The sequence below is a fragment of the Sorex fumeus genome, unplaced genomic scaffold (genome assembly GCF_029834395.1).
Source record: "Sorex fumeus unplaced genomic scaffold, SorFum_2.1 ptg000030l, whole genome shotgun sequence".
Classification (NCBI taxonomy): domain Eukaryota; kingdom Metazoa; phylum Chordata; class Mammalia; order Eulipotyphla; family Soricidae; genus Sorex; species Sorex fumeus.
In genome coordinates this window covers 10,968,949-10,989,150 of record NW_026606087.1, presented here as the reverse complement: position 1 = coordinate 10,989,150, position 20,202 = coordinate 10,968,949, and the positions used below count along the sequence as shown (strand labels likewise).

Sequence of the window (20,202 nt, the reverse complement as noted above, 5' to 3'; positions counted from 1 at the left end):
ATAGTTTAACAGGATCAGCTACTGTTCCTCCAGCCGTATGGACTGTGTGGGTGCTCAAGTTTTCACTTGCTGGGCAATAAACAAGGTTTTAGCTTGCAGAAATTCCCTGGAATTATAGGTCCCCAACAGAGATGTCTGCTGTGTCTGATAGTGTCATGTCATCTTATAGCTGGTCTTCAGAGTGATGCTACAGTACAGTGTTGCTCTGTGGCTAGATCCTAACAGCAGAGGGTTGTGACAATCAGATCTGATTGAAGGGTCTTCCTCTCCACATCTTCCATGAAAGAGTGCACTCCACAGTAACTTGCGGAAGAATGCAATATACAGTCACTCCTAAGTGGTCACACTCCAGACATCTGGATCAGAATGGGTTGCCATTTGCCTCCCTGAATCACCATCTAGTTTTCTCTTATCTCTTGGATATAAGGATCAGTTATACTCTCCTCCTCCTTAGAGAGAATAGTATCTCTAGAAACATTCGTTTTGGCTGTTATTATTTTTTCACTTTAATTCTGAAATATACGGTAAATGCCTAAGAATTTTATATAGTGACTACATGTTTTAAAGATTGATAATAAAATTAATGACCAGGAACTTACCACCTAATAAGAAGTAACTTTTCTAAATAATTTTGTGACTCTAAATAAATTATTAGATCTTCTTTGCCCTTCCCTAAGGTCACGTGTCTGAGGTGGGTCATATGTATATGGCCTTAGTTACCCCACAGGTTTTCTTAGCACTTAGTTTTGAGGAGCAGAGAGAGAGAAAGAGAGAGAGGAGAAAGAAGTATAAATACTATTTCTATAAAGCACTTTAAGCTGTTTGTAAACTAATGTGAAGATAATACGCTTAGTGGCTGTATAGGTCCCCATGAGCTTCTCCTTACAGCTATTTCCTAGCCCACTGCTAACCCACGTTTGTGTACATTTTTTGAAAGTCACTCACTGTTTGCTAGAAATTTTCTCTAATAAACATATCACTTAATCACTTAACTTCCCGTTAGTCGTCGATTTGCTCGAGCGGGTGCCAGTAACGTCTCCATTTGTCCCTTTCACGTGCTAGTGTAGCCCAATGGCATCTGTTCGCTCTGGGAACATGAAGAGCCTCAAACCGATCATTCATGATCTTGATGAAGAAGTCTGACCATCTGGTAGGTGGGCGGCCATGTGGTCTTTTGACATCCTGTGGAATCCAGTCGGTAACAGCTCTAGTCCAGCACAAAAATAAAGTTCTATATATGTGACGAGCACCTCATAGTTATTAGACCGCAACTTAATGGGAAACATAGTGGATGGCTTCAAAGCTCTTCAGTTCAATTTGCCAAACATTTATTGAGTGCCTACTGCATACTAGGCATTATTTGAGATACTTGAAAATTTGATCCTGAAATAGCAGAAATGCTCCCCATCTTTTTGGATTCCCCCATTACTAGACTTGTGAGCAAGCTGTGTGAGGTGGAGTGCATGGCATTAATAAACTGGAGCTGGGTTAGGGTCCTGTGCTTATTATTAAAAGTGAATCCAGAGTTTATTTAGGAAGGGTTTTTGCCAAATAGACCCTAAAAAGCCATGCTATTTCAAACTGGTGATTTCAGAACTTGGTTGGACTTATTAAGTCTAGGCTCAATGTATGCCTCGGTTTGCACTGGACAATGCTAGATAAAGTGTGGACCCCATATTCTTGATCATATCACTTTCATTCTCTAAAAGTGTCCTAGTTTTGATAATAAATGATAGTGATACACAGATCAAGCAATCTTTTTTTTCCTGCCATGAAGCAAAACACCTTTAAAATTTTAATGATTAAAATGTGAAGTGTTTGGGTTTTGGTCAGGGATCTATAGATCCCTGTTACCCAGTCCCTTTCTCTGGTCAAGTTTAAATCCACTCTTTATTCTGGACATTAGACCTATGAAACAAGTCTTCCCATTATGACACCCAGACTGTGAGGCCAGCCCTTATTTGGGACCTTTTCTTGTCATGGCAAAATTATAATTCCAGAAGTCCTCTGCACAGTACCATGGGTCATATATACTAATATTTCATTGATTAGGTACAAGGAAATAACCCAAGGAGGTGGAGCACATACCCTTGTATACATGAGACCTTGAATTATATCCCTCATACCACATGGTATACTTAAAACAGCTGGGGTGGACCTTATTAAAAATAAAGTTAGAACAAATTTACATGACAAAGACAGCATCAGGGGTGGGACATGCGGCCCTCCCTTGGAGAGGGCATTGTGGAAGGGAGAGAATATTTGGTGACTAGTGGTAATTGGGTAATAACAATCATCATATCACATTCCTAAAACTCTGCAGCCCTCCTGTGTGCCCTACTTCAGCCCTTGCACTTCATCTGCTTGTAGTATTTGTGTCAGGACAGTACTAAAGTGACTCACAGCAATTTTGGAGACCGTTTTGCCTCTATTTAGATTATTCAAGTGTCTGCAGGGCTTTCACTGTGGTGTGGAGCTTGTTTTCTTCACAGATTTTATTGAAGAGGGTGGAGTTGATGTTTTGTATTGGTACTCTGATAAAATGGTTTGGTTCTCCTTTCCTGAGCCTCCAGTACTGCCACCTGTCATAGAAGTTTACACCTTTGCACTAACACATTTTCTTCTATAGTGGGTCAGAACAAACTAGAATTTCCACCCCCACCCCCAGATTCATTTGCCTTTGTTATATGTCTTAGAATTGACTGGCATCTCCTCTAAAACAACTCCACAAATCCCTCAAATTTACTGTTTTACCAATAGGATGGAGGTGCCCATCATTGACTTCCATGACTTGCTTATTCCCTTTCAGTGAGGTTTGAAGAGAGAACAGTGTTAATGATTTGAACTCAGTTAAACATGTTCAACAATGAAATCCCATTGTTTTAAAACATAGATATGTTTCACCAAAAATCAAAATCTGTTCATGGTTGTAGAAGAGACACATTAGATATATCATCAGCCCTAGCAAATGATTTTCTGTCAGAAGCAGTGTTTCATGGAAACAGTGTTATCATTTCATCAGAATGATCAAGTACCTTCAGGATCATGTTGAAAACTAGGTGGGTGGCAAGTAGGCAGCTTGGTTAAGTAGGTGAGTAAGGGGCTGATTTGCATGTCTCAACAGAAGTACAAATGGTCTCATCTTATGGATTATTGACATAACTTGATCACTTGACATCCCGTTACTCATTGATTTGCTCAAGCAGGTACCAGTAACATCTCCATCCGTCCCTGTTGTGATTATTGGCATGCTATAGATATATCAGATGTGGCCATTGAATAATTTATTCCAACTTTCCTTCTTCAAGTACTAACCAGGCCCGACCCTGCTTAGCTTCCGAGATCAGACGAGATCGGGCGCATTCAGGGTGGTTTGGGGGCTGGAGCGATAGCACAGCGGTAGGGCGTTCGCCTTACAAGCGGCCAACATGGTCGACCCGAGTTCGATTCCTCCGCCCCTCTCGGAGAGCCCGGCAAGCTACCGAGAGTATTCGATATGCCAGACACAGTAACAACAAAGTCTCCAATGGAGACGTTACTGGGCCCGCTCGAGCAAATCGATGATCAACGGGAGGGCCTTTACCTTTACCTTTACCTTTCCTTCTTCACTCACTTATGAGAATCTGAAGGTATGAAATGTGTCAGTCATACTTCCTATTATATCTCCACAAAGCCTAGCATAGTACTGGAGATGTAATGCAGAGTAGGAAACTTAGACCAAAGCAATTAATGATGGTCAGCAAAGGCAAAACCTAGGGATAATACTTGTCCCCAAATGAGGTTTATCATAAGGAAAACAAGTGGGGTATCCTTTAAAGTTAGGAAGGCACTGGCAGGTGCAGCCTTCTGAGCTCTGTAGGGGAGAGAGGATGCTGGGGAAAACCGGGCTTTGTTCTATGAGTTAGGAGTAAGGACACTGGGCAGGAAATTTTCCTGGACCCTATTAGAGATCATGTAGTCCATGTAGTCACATGCAAATGTTGTTCAGAATAACCTTGGGGTATTAATCTGACTTCTGGAGTGAAAGGAAGAATTAGTCTAAATCACTGGTCCCCTGGATGGGGTGACTCTCAAGTATTCGACACCTCCCAGGCAGCTTCAGCTCCTGTCGCCCACCATGGTAAGTAGCTGGTTGATGTCTCCTTTAACTTTCCAAACTTGATCACTTCCCTATTCCTGATGCCTTGGTCCTCTTCATCTTCTACACAAACCATTTTTCTTTGAGGAAACTTAAATCCTGACAGTTAATCATGGGTCCTGGATTCCTAACTACGAATAGTAGGTATTATTAGGCTTCAATCATCCACAGAGGATTTGAACTTTATTTTTCTCTTAGGCTTTTGAAAGTTAATATCACCACAGATTTAACTTTTTAAAAGAAAACCTAGTTTCTATTGTTTTAAAAAGTTAACTTCCAGATTGTATAATATAGCTCTGAGATGACAGTGTGCTGTTTAAGGAATGGTAACCAACATTTTTATCAAACGGCAATGCTTTGCTTTGCCATGGGAGAATCTCTGTGGGTCATGGGCCTGTCTCTTGATGTAGTGATGTAGTAGGCTGTTTATTGTTTCTGAACATGGCTTGCACGTTATCCTCTCTGAGCTTGTCTCAACACTGGGTCCCCCAGCAGCCTCTTCCAGCCTGGCCTTCTCTGTTTGACCCCTCAGGGATGAATGGATATGAGAATCATTGTTCCCCAATCGTGTAGTGGGGGGGTTGGGGAGGATCTGCCATACTGACCTTTCATCTTTGCTTCTTTGCAGATATCTCAGTGAGCTTGTTGACCCTTGTGGTCACTGCCTGTGGCCTCGCTCTCTTTGGTGTGTCTCTCTTCGTTTCTTGGAAACTCTGCTGGGTTCCGTGGAGGGAACGTGGCCTGTTCTCTGGTAGCAAAGACAACAATCAGGAGCCTCTTAACTACACGGACACAGAGACTAATGAGCAGGAGAACAGTGAGGGCTTCTTAGACCCTCCCACTCCCTGCCCTGACTCCTCCATGAAGATCAGCCACACCTCCCCTGACATCCCCCTCTCCACCCAAGCTGGGGGCCAGGAAAATTGTGCCCATGGTGTTCGTGTACAGCGCCAAGTCACAGAGCCAACCTCATCGTCTCGGTCAGTAATACCCTCTCTTCTTTTCTGAATATAAGCATGAACCACCGCCTTCCCCTCTCTTGGAAGCAATGGTATTGATTGGCCAAGAACCTGTAAGCCTTCAGGTCTAAGTTCAGTATCAGAGACAGGACTGTGGGTCAACTCACTGCTTCTGTACTCCAGCTAGGCTCAGAGCTCTGCCTCGTCTTTGCTTATTCCATGGAAATAAGTTATTGAAAATTTAAGTAAATTCTCAACCCTTTATATGCATTATTTTATTATAGCTTACAACTTCATCTGAAATGATTTATATTATAGTTTTTGCACTTCGCAGAAGACACCTAAGTAGCAAAGCCATGTACTGAGAGGCACCCAGATTTATACCCTGATTTCAGCCAATACTAAAGAATTGAAGCAAGCTGGGAGTGGAGGGTAGGGTGACAGCAGGGAAATTGGGGACATTGGTGGTGAGAAATGTAGCACAGCTAAAGGAAAGAGAGTTGGAACATTGTATGATTGAAATTCAAACATGAACAACTTTGTACCTGTGATTCTCACAGTGATTCAATTAAAAAAAGATTGGTAAGAAGCAAGATTTGGTTCTTAGTCAGATGAAGAGGCTTAACATGTGTGACATTGAACTCAAGACTTAATCTCTTCATTTTTCCATTTCATCTTCTGTAAGGGAGCAATAGTGATGGTACTCATGTGTAGATGGCTTTTAGGGATGAAATGATAACATATGTGTCTTGTATTTTGCACAGATCCATACTCCAAAATGAAGATGCCATTTGCTTTCAGTGTTGCTATTATCACTATCCTTAGTACGGACAAGGGCCTCTCCCCAGAGTCAGATGTTACATAAGGGTGGCTTTCAGGTTAAACATCCATTTCTGAGTTATTGGAAATTGAAAAAAAAATCACTTTTGGTAAAAGATTCCAGGAAAAGAGACTCAGGAAATAGCTTTTTAAAAACAAAAATACTTGCTTGAATGATAGCCAGAGGAATTAAATGTGCTGTTACTGGGAAAGTATGAGCACAGTCTAAGGGTATTTTTTAAAATCTTTTTATTTGTTCTCTAGAAACAGAAATAAGATTTTTGCCCTTTTTTATGTTAATTAAGTTTATCCTAGAGGCTCTGCTCATTCACATTAAGTGGGATGGAATATGACAGTATATAATTTAATTTTTCCAGAAACCTATTTTAGCTTCATTTCCAATTCTGAATAAAGGAGCTAAACCTAAAATATTCCTCAGTGAGGAAAGGGATGGTTGTTTGCCATTTGATTTAGAAGAAATCCTCAGATTTTATCACTTGGATTTTGCCTCCAATTGAAGGTTTAAATATAACGAGTTCTGTTTGATGTAGCCATGGAACTCGTGTGCTGATGCAGTTTTTTAATAAAGCCCTTCCAGTATCTCAATAACTAGAACCTCTCAGAAGGAATTTCCTGTCAAAATAGTCTTTTATACAGTTTTATTCTATGTATTAATTTTCCTGATCTAGTTTCCTTCAATACAGGATGATGGTAGTGTTAGATTGTGGATCTGAGGACCCTGCCAAAATTAATGAATTGATAACAATAATATTACTATCATTATTTTGCTGTTTATTTTTTATATAAAAAGGTATAAGCATCCTGTGTATCAGAATTGTTTCATTTACAAATAATAATTTGTAAAGATAAACTTTATTTATAAAACTCTTGGTACCTCCACCACTGATTTGTGTAATTGGGTAGAAATTAAAAAAAATAAAAAGTTAAGAAATTACTCTTGCAAAATAAATTTTTATTTAGATTTGTTCTAGTGTGGGAGTCATGCAATTAACTTTTCTTTTATGATGGCAAAAATCCGAATTACCATAAGAAAACTAAATTATTTCCAGCTGAATTTGACCTAATAACAATAATTTGCATCCTTATTCATTTAAAACATTCTTATCTAAGTTACTGCTGACCTAGTTTTATGGTTTAAGTCTGGAGATACGTATCTTTGACTAATGATCTTTCCATAATTAGAGAGGTATATAGTCTAATTCTTTAGGGATTCCGTTGTATTATGCATACACATACAGACTTCACACTGACAGAATGGGAAAATAAATTAAATTTACTTCATGTCCCAAAGCATTTTTAAAATAACTTTTTAATCCCTGTTTGGAGAGAAAGGAGGTGCAGTTTGAAGAAGTAGCTATGAACAGTCTGCTCATTTCCTTATTCTATCCTCTTCTTTCTGTTTGCTCCTTGCTTTCTCACTGTTGTCTCTTTCTCACTGGTTCCCTGCTACATCATCACTTGTCCTGAAGTCACCAAAACATCTTTTGGGCCCAGAGCACATATAAGTCTTAGACTCTCCATGAAGAGCATTCCCACCATTGCAGTCATTAACATAAATTCTGCCACAGCATTTCTACTGGAACGCTTCCTGGCTTTTTCAGTTCAGATATGTGAGCCCCATGCCCCATTGATTTCTTCCAGACTGTCCTAAAATGATCCTTTGCTTCTTCTTCTAAGAATATATCTGGTGAGATGACTTTCTGTTGTATTTACAAGACCAAGCACATTAGGTGCCAGAGAGATAGTACAGTGGGTAGGGAGTTTGCCTCCCACGCAGCGGACCCTGGTACAACCCCCAGCACCCCATATGGTCCCCTGAACACTCTGTATTAATTCCTAAATACAGAGCCAGGAGTGACCCCTGATCATCACCAGGTGTGGCCCCAAAACCTAAATAAATTAAAATAAATTAATTTTTAAAAAATCAAACATATTAGCATTTTGTTTCTAGATAGCTTAATTGCTATCAAAACCCTACACAGTTCCTGTTAATTATTTCCAGTTTCGATAACTCCCTTTTTGTCCAATGACTGAATACCCTGCAAATTTTTAGGGTTTTGTTTTTTGGGCCACGTGCCATGATGCTTGGTAGTTTCTTCTGGATCTATGCTCAGGAGTCAGTCTAGGCAGTGCTTGGGGGACCTTGTGGTGCTGGGGATCAAACCCAGGCTTCTTTCATAAAAATTATGTGCTCAGCTGATTATACTATCTCTCAGCTCAGAATGTGGATTTTTTTCTCCAGAATTAATACGAAAATGTTTTAAAGTTTTCTACTCCAAGTATATAAAAATCTCTGGGCTCTTCAAATAAAAGAAATCTGGAAAGTCCATCTGATTCATGTCCTAAGACATAAAAGCACTACCTGTTTTGTCAAAGTCTTCTTATAGTTACTATGTAATACACTGATTTTTTGCAAAAATGTCAGTTACTGCGCTTGCAACTACTTCTCAGGTCTATCTAATCCTGTGTCACTCTGTTTCTAACAACTCTCAACTTCACCTGCAAGTAACACAGCACTGAGGCCGCTCTTAACATAGATTTAACATAGACTCAATAGGAACTTTATCTGAAAAAACTCACTGCATTGAGGCTGCCTTTCTCTTCACTCTTTCAGTATCCCAGTACCCTTCTTGCTCTGGAACCTGTTCCCCTGGCCTAAAATATTTTCCTTTTCTTTGCCACTGTAGCTCCTTTGTAACCATATTAGTCCAGCTTAAAGGCACCTCCTCAGGAAGGCCTCCCTCTCTAACATACGTGCTCTTTCATTAACTCCTTCCTATTTGCACTTCTCTTACACGTTTCCCTGCTTTTACTTTTCCCGGGGTAACTCTGTTTCTAAGTAAATGAATATTTCTTTGTTTATTGCCTGTGTCCATGTATAGATGAGGAGCTCTTTGAGCATGTCCATTTTGTTTATATATATATGTATATATATATAAATCATATGGATTGTTTGGGGTCATAAGTAAGGCCCAAAATCTAAATGTAAGGCCCTTAATAAGCATGAGATCTGGGCCACATGGCCTGGTGCCAGTTACATCCATATACATGCAACCCTCTCATGTAGCTGAATTTTACCATGAATAACTGACAAAAGCACATTTGTCTATGTCAAACCACTTTTCTTGTGTTCTGCTGACAAGAATGGAGAAGGGACAAAAACATAAACTCAGTGGGTTCTCTAATGGTAGGAAACTTGACATTTTCTCTTTTATTTATTTTTTTATTGTGGAGGTGGTGATACCTAGAAACTTATGTGAATAACTAAACTCCTGGGATTCCAGAAAATTTTCAATCAATGATAAAATAATTTTGGTTTCAAAAACTAACTTTTTAACATATATATTAAAAATTGATTATGAGTAATCCTGTTCTAATGCATTTTAAGATTTACATAAAATAGATAAATCCTACAAAGAAAATTTTGTTAAGAGTGAAGAGAGGTAAGAAAAACTTAAGAGGAGACTCTGATAGGTCTATAGTAGTATACAAATATTTTAGCCTCAGAAAGGGAATATTAGTTTTTTTCAGAAAATAATGTAGATACTGCTTCAATGTCCAGCTTAATATTTTAAAATTCTAATAAAATTCTCTATGGATGTTTTTAAAAGCACCTTGTCAGATTTATAACTTTTGATATAAATTAAATGCTATTTTATTAGTGTATAAAATCCCTTTGCAGGATAAGAGTAAACAAATCTTTCTTAATCTAGCAGAGGGCACCATGAGTGAATGTCATACTTAATGGACAGGCATTTTTTTAAGTTTGGTTGTTATAGTTTGAATATCATGCTTACAGTGTTGTAGTTTATATATGTATATATATAAATCACATATATACATGTCTATACCTACCCCACATCTCTACACTAACGATGTGCTCAAGGCCCCTGATCCCCACCCCATTATCTCTCATCCATCTCTTCTCACCCCCCCATTAGTTTCTTTCCTTTTCTGTAGTTTTCATTTCTATAATCAAATTTCAAGGGTAGTCTGGGTTATAAAGCTATAAGCTAGTAACAGAAAATTCTATGTAGTTTAGAAAAAAAATTATTCTTAAGCTGGCACACAGCTATTTAAATTTCAGGGTGCTATATGTATATGAATAAATTTTTAAAAATAAGTTTACACAGATCTTTATATTTCACTAGTTGAATGACCCTTTTAAATAGCACATTAGTTTATAAAGTACATTAAACCTTTAAAGCTCCAAGGCTACATGTTAGTAAATTTATTTCCTGATGCCAAACCTTCTTTTTGAGCTTTAAGCTTTGGAGAGCAGCTTACTTAGATTGATGAGCATTTTGAATTTAAGCCAAAAGAAAAAGAAAACTCCTCAGATCTAAGCTCTTAACAGAATCTAACGGTCTACCTACACCCCAGGCACAACTTTCTGAAAGACCCGTAGCTAATGAGGTTATAACTATGTTCTCTCTTGTTCTTCACTGAAGGCATAATTCAATCCGAAGACAACTCAACTTGTCAAATCCTGACTTTAATATCCAGCAGCTTCAAAAACAGGAACAGTTGACTGGAATTGGTCGAATTAAACCCGAATTATATAAGCAGAGGTCATTGGATAATGATGATGGAAGAAGGAGTAACAGCAAAGCCTGTGGGAAACTGAACTTCATATTAAAATATGACTGTGACTTGGAGCAGCTCATAGTGAAGATTCACAAAGCTGTCAATTTGCCAGCCAAGGACTTTTCTGGGACTTCAGATCCTTATGTCAAGATCTATTTGCTTCCTGATAGGAAAACAAAACACCAGACTAAAGTTCACAGAAAGACCCTGAACCCTGTGTTTGATGAAGTGTTTTTGTTTCCAGTTCCCTACAATGACCTTGAAGCACGGAAGCTTCACTTCTCTGTGTATGACTTTGATAGGTTTTCTCGACATGACTTAATCGGCCAAGTTGTGGTGGATCACTTCTTAGACTTGGCTGATTTCCCCCGGGAATGCGTCCTTTGGAAGGATATCGAATATGTCACCAATGTGAGTCTGGCTTTATTTCATTTGGGGGAAGCTTCTTGGAAACATTGCACTTTATTTTGGGAGCGATAGGGGTCAGAGTTTAAAGCTCATGCCAAAGTACTCCTTGTACGTTTCCAAAAGCAGTTTTTCAACAATTACTGAATTCATTTTGAAATTTTTAAGAATCACTTGTAAAAGCAGTATTCAAGATACATTCTCTTTTGTACTTTCTAATTCTTAACTGTTCCCAATTAGACAGTGGGTTTTATTTGCTCTTTTCACCACATTTTCTTTAGATCTTTCTTTGGTTGTCTGTGCTAAATGGATTCTGGTATCCTATTAACTATAACCTGTGAAAAGAGACCATTGCCTGACTTTGAGTGTTTTGCCTATATTCTCAGTAAAATCATCCATAATTGGATATTCCTTTTAATGCTAAAAGTGAAAACAGGTAAGTAGAGTTGGATTTATACCTTTAAAACACAGAATCAAACTTGTAAGGAGGTAAGTCTGAAAGATCTTCAGATATTGGCAAAACTAATCTATGGAAGTTCAAATCCAGTTTAAAACTCAACAGAGTATAGAATGCTATGTAGTGATGTGATAGACCCATGCTCACATTTTAAACATGAGGGTGCAATGGTGATATTTTTACTCCATTCACATTCTTTTCACTACCTGCAAAGGTGCATTAATGACTCTTGAAATAGACAGGAAATTTAGACATTCTTAGGTACCTCTGATATTTTAATGTCACTTGTTTCTTTCAGTTGTCCAAATTCCTTCATGTAACTTTTTAAGCTTGTCTCCTTGAATACAAGCCTTTATGAGGGCAGCCTGGTTGTTTCTGTGCTTTGGTGTTCAAAAACACCAAGCATCATTATCCTTTCTTGGTTCTAAGAATGATACAGATTGAATGATGAATCATCTCGTTGAGTAAAACTCTTTGCTCACAATGAGAATACACAAAATCTCTCTCTGCATGCAAATATTCATACAAGAGCTTTCCCATCTTTAGCTACTTTTGTGAAAAATCACTCACAATTTGGCTGCTGTAATAGTTACTATCTCTCCACATGCTATAAGATACAATACCAGTGTTGTTACTCAAATAAGTAAAAATGTAGAATGGAATTTTGTGCCTCTATGGTGATGAGGGAGGAAAAAAGAAAGTCAAGCAACCAAGTTGGTGAAACTAAGGTAATTTGAGATATATCACATCTCTCAAAAGAACAGACCTCTTTGATTATGACACAATATATTATCTATAAAATCAAAAGTAAATGCTAGGGAATATTGCAAATCCCAATTGCTAAAATCAAACAACAGCATGAGAAGCTTTACAGAAACAAAATGGAGATAGCATTTATTCTAGGATATTAATGACTCAAGAATGAGACATAAAGTATTGGCTACCTGTCTACCTATCTTTGGATATAAACTGAGCCACTGCAAACCGACAAGAATGAGAATTGGACTTAAGTTTGACTTCAATTTGGTAGAGAGAGGTTGGTCACATTATCTATTGCTATTGGTTTATATTTTTGACATGGAGTTCTTTTTTTTTACAATGGAAAGTTCTTTTCTACAGTGGCTGTACAAATTAATACATCTATATTTATATCACTGACTGTACATGAGTGTAGAATTGTTCATAATTTGTGCTTCTTTACTTGTCAAGAGTGATATGTTTATTGGTCATTTACATTTTCTTTCTTTCTTTTATTTATTTTGGGTCACACACAACCACGCACAGGGGTTACTTCTGGCTCATGCATTCAGGAATTACTCCTGGTGGTGCTCAGGGGACCATATGGAATGCTGGGAATAGAACTCGGGTCGACCACATGCAAGGCAAACACCCTACCTGTTGTGCTTTTGCTCCAGCCCCAGTGCTGCCGTGCCACAGTGCTACGGTGCTACTTTTAATGTTTTTCGGGACACACCTGGTGGTGCTCAGGATTTGCTCTGGGCTCTATTCTTAGGGATCATTCCTGGCACTGCTAAGGGGACCTTATGTAGTTCCAGGGATCAAACCTGGGTCAGCTATGGGCAAGTCAAATTTCTGTACTATCTCTGCAGCCCACACATGTTCTATTTTTGTGAAATTTTTATTCAGTACTTTTTCTGTTTATGTTTTGGGGCTACACACAGTGGTGATAAGGACTTACTCCTGGCTCTGTGCTCAAAATTCACTCCTGGTGTGGATGGGGGGAACATATTAAATGCAAGGGATTAAACTAGGAATAGAAACACTCTACCCAGCTGTACTATCTCTCAAACTCCTTTTATGATACTTTCCCCCCCTATCATTTTCCTCTCTCTCTCTCTCTCTCTCTCTCTCTCTCTCTCTCTCTCCCCTTTTGGGTTCTGTGGTTTGCAAAAGAGGCATTGAATGGCAATCATGTTCAGTCTACAGTCTACTTTCAGCATGCACCTCCCATCCTGGGAGGATCCTCCCAACACCCTTTATTTGGTACTCCCTTCTCTATCTGAGCTATGGGTACTCCCTTCTCTATCTGAGCTATCTCGACTATTCTTGTGTGTTAGTCTCCTCTTTTGTTACTTTATGTCCCAGATGAATGCAATCTTTCTATGTCTGTCCCTCTCTTTCTGACTCATTTCCCTTAGCATGATACTTTCCATGTAGTACCACTTGTATGTAAATTTCATGGCTTCATCTTTTCTAACAGCTGCATAGTACTCCATTGTGTAGATGTACCAAAGTTTCTTTAACTAGTCATCTGTTCTCTGGCACTAAGGTTTTTTTTCAGATTCTAACTGTTGTAAACAGTGCTGCAATGAACAAACAAGTGCAGAGGTCACTTCGACTATACTTTTTTGCCTCTCTGGGATATATTCCCAGGAGTGCTATTGCTGGGTCAAATGGGAGCTCAATTTCTAATTTTTTGAGAATCGTCCATACTGTTTTCCAAAAGGGCTGAACCATTCGGCATTCCCACCACATTGTCTCACTTTTTATCACTGTGTACTCACTTGATGGCATCTTTTAGCTTATAGAGGTTTTCATGTTTAATGTCAATATATTTCATTGTGAATTCTTTTATATCTTATTTTAAAAATTCCTTTCTTACTCTATGTCATGAATATATTTCTTCCATATTCTCTAGTCAAGAATTTTAAAGTTTTTATCCTTTCTAATTATATTCACATTTAATACTAATCACTGTTCATATATCAAGAATAAAATTGTTTATAAAGTACAACATAAACATCTAATGTTAGTGAGCTGAGATTGCCACAACAAAATACTAGCTGCTAAAAACAACAGGATTTTTAATGTTTTTAGGGTGAGAAGTCCAAGCTCAAGGTCATCAAGTTTTGATTCTTGATAAGAGTTCTCTTCTGGCTCTCAGACAGTTCTATTTTTTAAAATGTTTTTCACAGAGAGGAAAAAGAAAGTTCTGGTTTCTCTTCCTCTTTGCATAAGGACACTATCTCTTCATGAGGGCAGGGGGTTCCTACACACACAACCTCATCTAAATTAACCAATGACCTTCTAAGATATTTGCCTCTAAATATTTGGGGGATTAGGGCTTCAACATATGAAGTGGGGAAATATGTCTTCAGTCAATAATATATCCATAATATATTTATATTTCCATATAATTAACCAATATCTAACTGATTACTTCAATAATTTAAAGGTATTTCCGCATTTCTGCCCTGTATATTTTTCCCATATGTGAAATGTTCTGTTTCTGGATTCTATTTTCTGTCAGTCTTTTTATTTGACTGTCTCTACCAAGAGTATATACTTATAAAGTACTGTCATTCTCTTACACAATTGAACATTTAGAAAAGTAATTTAATCAGCCAGCCTACTTTTACTTCCAATTATTTTTTATAATTTTTTTTAATTGAGGAAACACTGAGTTACAAGAGTATATATGTTTATAACATTTAAGGATAGAACCAGAGAGATAGCACAGAGGTTAAGGTACTAGTCTTGCATCAGGCTGAGCCCAGTTCTGTCGCTGGCGTTGGAAATGGTTCTCCGAACACCACCAGTGAAGTGAGCCCTTTACCGGTCTTAGAACCACACAGTCAAATGTGGCTCCAGAAAAGCAAGCAAAGAAGTTTTAGGGATAAATGTTACAGTACCACCATAGTGCCAGCATCCCTTCACCACAGTCTGTTAGACCATTTCTGCCCACCCCCATGTCTTGGCAATCTTAGTTTTATGGTAAGAATCTAAGGGTTTGTTTTTATTAGATGTCATCTATTCCCTTGCTTTGTTCCTTATATACACATGTGAATGAAGTCATTCCGTGTTTTTCTTTTTCCACACCTTTCACTTAAAGCTTGATTCCTTGTTTCATTCACATCAAAGAAAAGGGGAAAGGCTGGAGAGATAATTCAGAGAGTTTAGTGTATGTTTTGCATCAAGGAGGCCTGGATTTGAGATCCCCCGCAATGAATGTTCTCCTGAGCACCAGCTAGGAGTAGCCTGTGAGCACCATTCCACACCCTTATACACACAAGAAAAAAAGTTAAATTAAAAAATTATGACATCAACTTAAATTTTTTTTCTGGTATGTGTTTGGATATGTATCTAATCCTTAATAATTTCCATTTATTTTGTTCTTTAACAACAAGTCTCACAATGGAGATGTTACTGGGTTCGCTTTAGCAAAATCGATGAAAAGGAGTACAGTGACAGTGACAGTGACATTTTGTTCTTTAAAGCCTTTCATTCAAGGCTTATACATTTTCTATATGAGAGTTTTTCCATACATGTTGTTAGATATATTGGTAGGCATCTAATTTTTTGTTAGTTAAAATAATACCTTTTAGAAAACTTCCCTCTTTCTTGTAATTTTATTCAAGGTGCTATGATTTACAATGCTGTTAATGATTGTGTTGTGCATACAATATTCCAACACCACACCCACCACCAGAGTGTTTGCTTCCCACCACCAGTATAAATCCAGTAATGCTCCAACAGGAAAAAAATGTTCTTGTTAATTATTGCTGTTGTATAGTAATATTTAACCTTCATATATTTATCTTCTCTATGGCAATCTTACAATACTCATTAATTCTTAAAATTAGATTATATGTAAGTACTGTACTCTATGCTGCTCATTTAGAAAATTAACCTATTTAGAAAATAATTTTTAGGACTTGAGAGAGCTCAACTGACTGAGCAAATGCTTTGGATGTAGGAACTCTGGATCTGATTCCTGCCAATTTATGGTCATCAGAACACTGTCTGGAGTGACCTCGAGCATCAATCTGGGAGTAGACCCTGAACACCACAGGGTATGGGATGACAATAACAAAATAACAGTACCAAAATAACAATAACAAAAAGTATTCTTTACTTGTACCAACTGAATAATAATGTCTTTTATCTTTTCTTATGATCAAATACTTAGAACCTTAGATGTTCTGTAATGTGAAATTGAGGCAAAGGGTCATTAGCAGACCTGAATAATAACCAAGTAGAAGTGAGGACTAATTTTTTCAACAGCCAACGAGTTCTTTTCATGAAAAGTGATCTCAAAATGATGATATATGGTAGTTTATATCTCTTTGCCTTCATTATGAGGCCAACCCCTTCTAAGCTCTTAGATTCCAGATTAAATATCAGTGAGTTAGAAAAGTCTTATGTAGACCCTGGACTAGAATTGGTTTTCTTTTTCCTTTTTCTCTTTCTTTTGTTTTTGTTTTGGAATCATCCCTGGAGATGCTCAGGGGTTACTCTTCGCCCTGACTCTTCCATCAGGGGTCACTCCTAGTAGGGCTCAGGGGATCATAAAGGATATCCAGGGATCAAACTAAGTCAACCACATGCAAATACAAGTAATCTCTCTGCTGTACTTTCTCTCCAGCCCATGAAATCATTTTTTTCCTAGTGCATCCATGATACTGTGTTCATTTATCATTCATCATATCACAGATCCTTTTATGTGCTTATTTAGATTTCTTTCTTACCTTAGACAGTTTTGTAAGAGACAAGGCCATAATTGGTTTTTTTCACTCCTATGTGCCCAGTCTCTAGATAGATTGGTATCTGGGAGTGGTATAATTAATACTCATATGCCAAGTGAAATGAAACTCCTTATGAGGGGCTAATTTCGTGAGGTTTTAGGGAATGATTTCATTTGGGGTATTAATCAGAGCTTAACCCACCAACTAATCATTTTTTAAATTTTTTATTCTTTATTTCTCTAGTGAGATTATGGGTTTTATAAATGTTAGCAGTCAAATAAAAATTAATCCTTACACTTCCTGTGAAGGAACAAAATGGCAATTACTGAGTGTGAAAAAATGATAGTTTAATTAAATCTTTCAATGACTGAAGCTAGGTCAATCAATAGTAATATAATGTATCTTTGTGGGGAGTGTATTAGTTAGCTGTCACATCTGGCAGACTGACAAAGGTAGAAAAGATATCAGTTTAGTGACTGGCTGAATGCTGACTGTTTTGCTCATTTGGGGTTAGGTGGGAGAGATCTATCTCCCTTATGTTTCTTCTCAGGCTGGTCAGATAATAAAATTAAAATCATACATATTATAGAAAAAATTAATTGCATGTCTGTTGGAAATTCACATAAATGTGTTTTCCGAATGTGGCTGAGCAAAATGTTGTTAAATGTCCTGAACAGAGGGCTGGGCTTTCCAGTAGAGAGAAAAGAGACCCACATAATGAGAAGGTTATCCTTGTGGTGAAGATAGGATATTCTGTAGTTAGATTTCTCTATATAGATAGGTTTTTATAGTAAACATTGTTTCTAGTTAAACACCCTAATTCTGGTTAGTACTCTCCTGAATTTTATTCCCCTAGAGAATAAAATTCCCTAGGCAGAGCCTGGCAAGCTACCCGTGGCATATTCGATATGCCAAAAACAGTAACAATAATGTGCCTCACTTCATGTTCCTGGAGCGAGCAGTTGCCATTGGGCTACACTAGCACACAACAAGGACGAATGGAGACATTACTGGCAACCACTCCAGCAAATCGATGAGCAACAGAATGATGTAATATAAGTAATACAAGAGAATAGTAAAAGTTTCTATTAGATCTCAGTCTTTCCTCAAAATAGTACACATGCCAAGTGGCATTTTGTAGGAGGCCTGTTTTGAATACCTTTGAGATCCATTTCTCACAATCCTCTTAATACTAATTTCTTTTCTTGTTAAAAATGAGGTATTAATCCCTTATCAGATGGGTATTGGGTAAATATTCTTTCCCATTCTGTGGGCTCTTTCTGTATTTTGGTCACTGTTTCTTTTGAGACACTAGTAGAATTTTACAAGGAAAAAACCTCCAACCCCATCAAAAAATGGGAAGAATGAACAGAAGTTTCCTCAAAAAAGAAATACAAATGGCCAAAAGGCACATTTAAAAATGCTCCACATCACTAGCCATCAGGGAAATGCAAATCAAAACAACAATGAGGTACCATCTCACACCACAGAGACTGGCACACATTCAAAAGAACAAAAGCAACGAGTGCTGCATGGATGTGGGGAAAAAGGGACACTCTTTCACTGTTGGTGGGAATGCCCACTAGTCCAGCCTTTCTGGAAAACAATATGGACAGTCCTTCAAAAACTAGAAGTTGAGCTTCCATATGACCCCGCAATACCACTTCTGGGAATATATTCTGAGGATGCAAAAAAGCACAGTAGAAATGAGATCTGTACCTATATGTTCATTGTAGCACTGTTCACAATAGCCAAAATCTGGAAATAACCCAAGTGCCCTAGAACAGATGACTGGTTAAAGAAACTTTGGTACATCTACACAATGGAATACTATGCAGCTGTCAGAAGAGATGAAGTCATGAACTTTGCTTATAAATGGATAGACATGGATAGTATCATGCTAAGTGAAATGAGTCAGAGAGGAACAGACATAGAAGAACTGCACTCATCTGTGGAGTATAAAACAACATAACATGAGGCTGACACCTACGGATAGTAGATACATGGGACAGATAGATTGCTCCATAGCTGGAAGCCTGCCTCATGAGCAAAGGGGAGAAGGCAGCTGGAATAGAGAAGAGGCCACTAAGAAAAAGATGGCTGGAGGAATCGGTCAGGATGGGAGATGTGTGCAGAAAGTGGATAAAGGACCAAAATTTATAACTTCTCAGGGTCTGTATTGCAAACCATAATATCCAAAAGTAGAGATTATGGGGAATAATGTCTGCCATGGAGGCAGGGGGAGGGTGGGAAAGAGGGTATAGCGGGAGTATTGGTGGGGGGAATGTGCACTGATGAAGGGATGGGTGTTTGATCATTGTGTGATTGTAACCCAAACATGAAAGCTTGTAACTTTCTCACGGTGATTCAATAAAATTTTTTAAAAATGAGGTATTATAGTTAACAGTAGTTTTAGGCATACAATGTAGCTTTACGCCCACAAACCACAGTGTCCAGGACTTCTCATTTACCCCTTTTCCCCACACCCCCAACTCTTGGCCAACTCAGTTCTGTTGGTAGAGTTTCAGGATTTGTTTTCATTTCACTGTCTTACTTCCTTTTGGGGGGCTGGAGCTATAGCACAGTGAGTAGAGTGTTTGCCTTATATGTGGCCGACCTGGGTTCGATTCCTCTGTCCCTCTCAGAGAGCCCAGTAAGCTACCTAGAGTATCTCGCCCACATGGCAAAACCTGGAAGGCTCCCCGTGATGTATTTGATATGCCAAAAACAGTAACAAGAAGTCTCACAATGGAGATGTTACTGGTGCCCACTCGAGCAAATCGATGAACAAGGGGTGGACAGTGCTACAGTGCTACTTTCTTTTTCGAGAGGTGAGGGTGGGGCAAAGAGTGTGCACAGGCCAGTGCTCAAGGCTGACTCCTACCTGCACTGACGGATCACTCCTGGCAGGTTTCAGGGAACCATATGGGATGCTGGGAATCGAATCCAGGTCATCGTGTACGAGTCAAGTGCCTTACCCACCATGCTATCTCTCTGGCCCCTAATAAGTGACTTAAGATTTATAAGTTATAGGTCTCTCATAAGTTTTGGTAAGTTGATTCATAGGTCCTTGATATCTTCTTGGGCTTTTTTGTTTTCTAAATGTTATAGAATTTTGTGTAGATAAGTATATTTTCACTTGTTAAGAAATTTTATACTGATTTAACACAGAAACTGAACCAATCTGCATTCTCAGTGAGCAAGGATTTCTTTTCAACACATCCTGCCAGCAAAATTGTTTCTTTTTGATAACCTGTTTTTACTAACGTGATGTGGTATCTTAATGTCATTTTTATTTACAATTTCCCTAATATTCAGTGATGGCAAACA

The 20,202-nt window shown here is 38.2% G+C and overlaps 1 protein-coding gene across 2 annotated transcripts in view; it reads left to right on the top strand.

Annotated features, from left to right (window-relative positions):
- SYT9 (synaptotagmin 9) overlaps nt 1-20,202 on the top strand; it is a 229,095-nt gene that overhangs the window by 62,408 nt on the left and 146,485 nt on the right. For both annotated transcript variants that reach the window (XM_056116063.1, XM_056116064.1), the window contains exons 2-3: nt 4,767-5,118; nt 10,389-10,935. In XM_056116063.1, the coding sequence (XP_055972038.1) occupies nt 4,767-5,118; nt 10,389-10,935 (899 nt within the window). The remainder of the gene's footprint in view (nt 1-4,766; nt 5,119-10,388; nt 10,936-20,202) is intronic.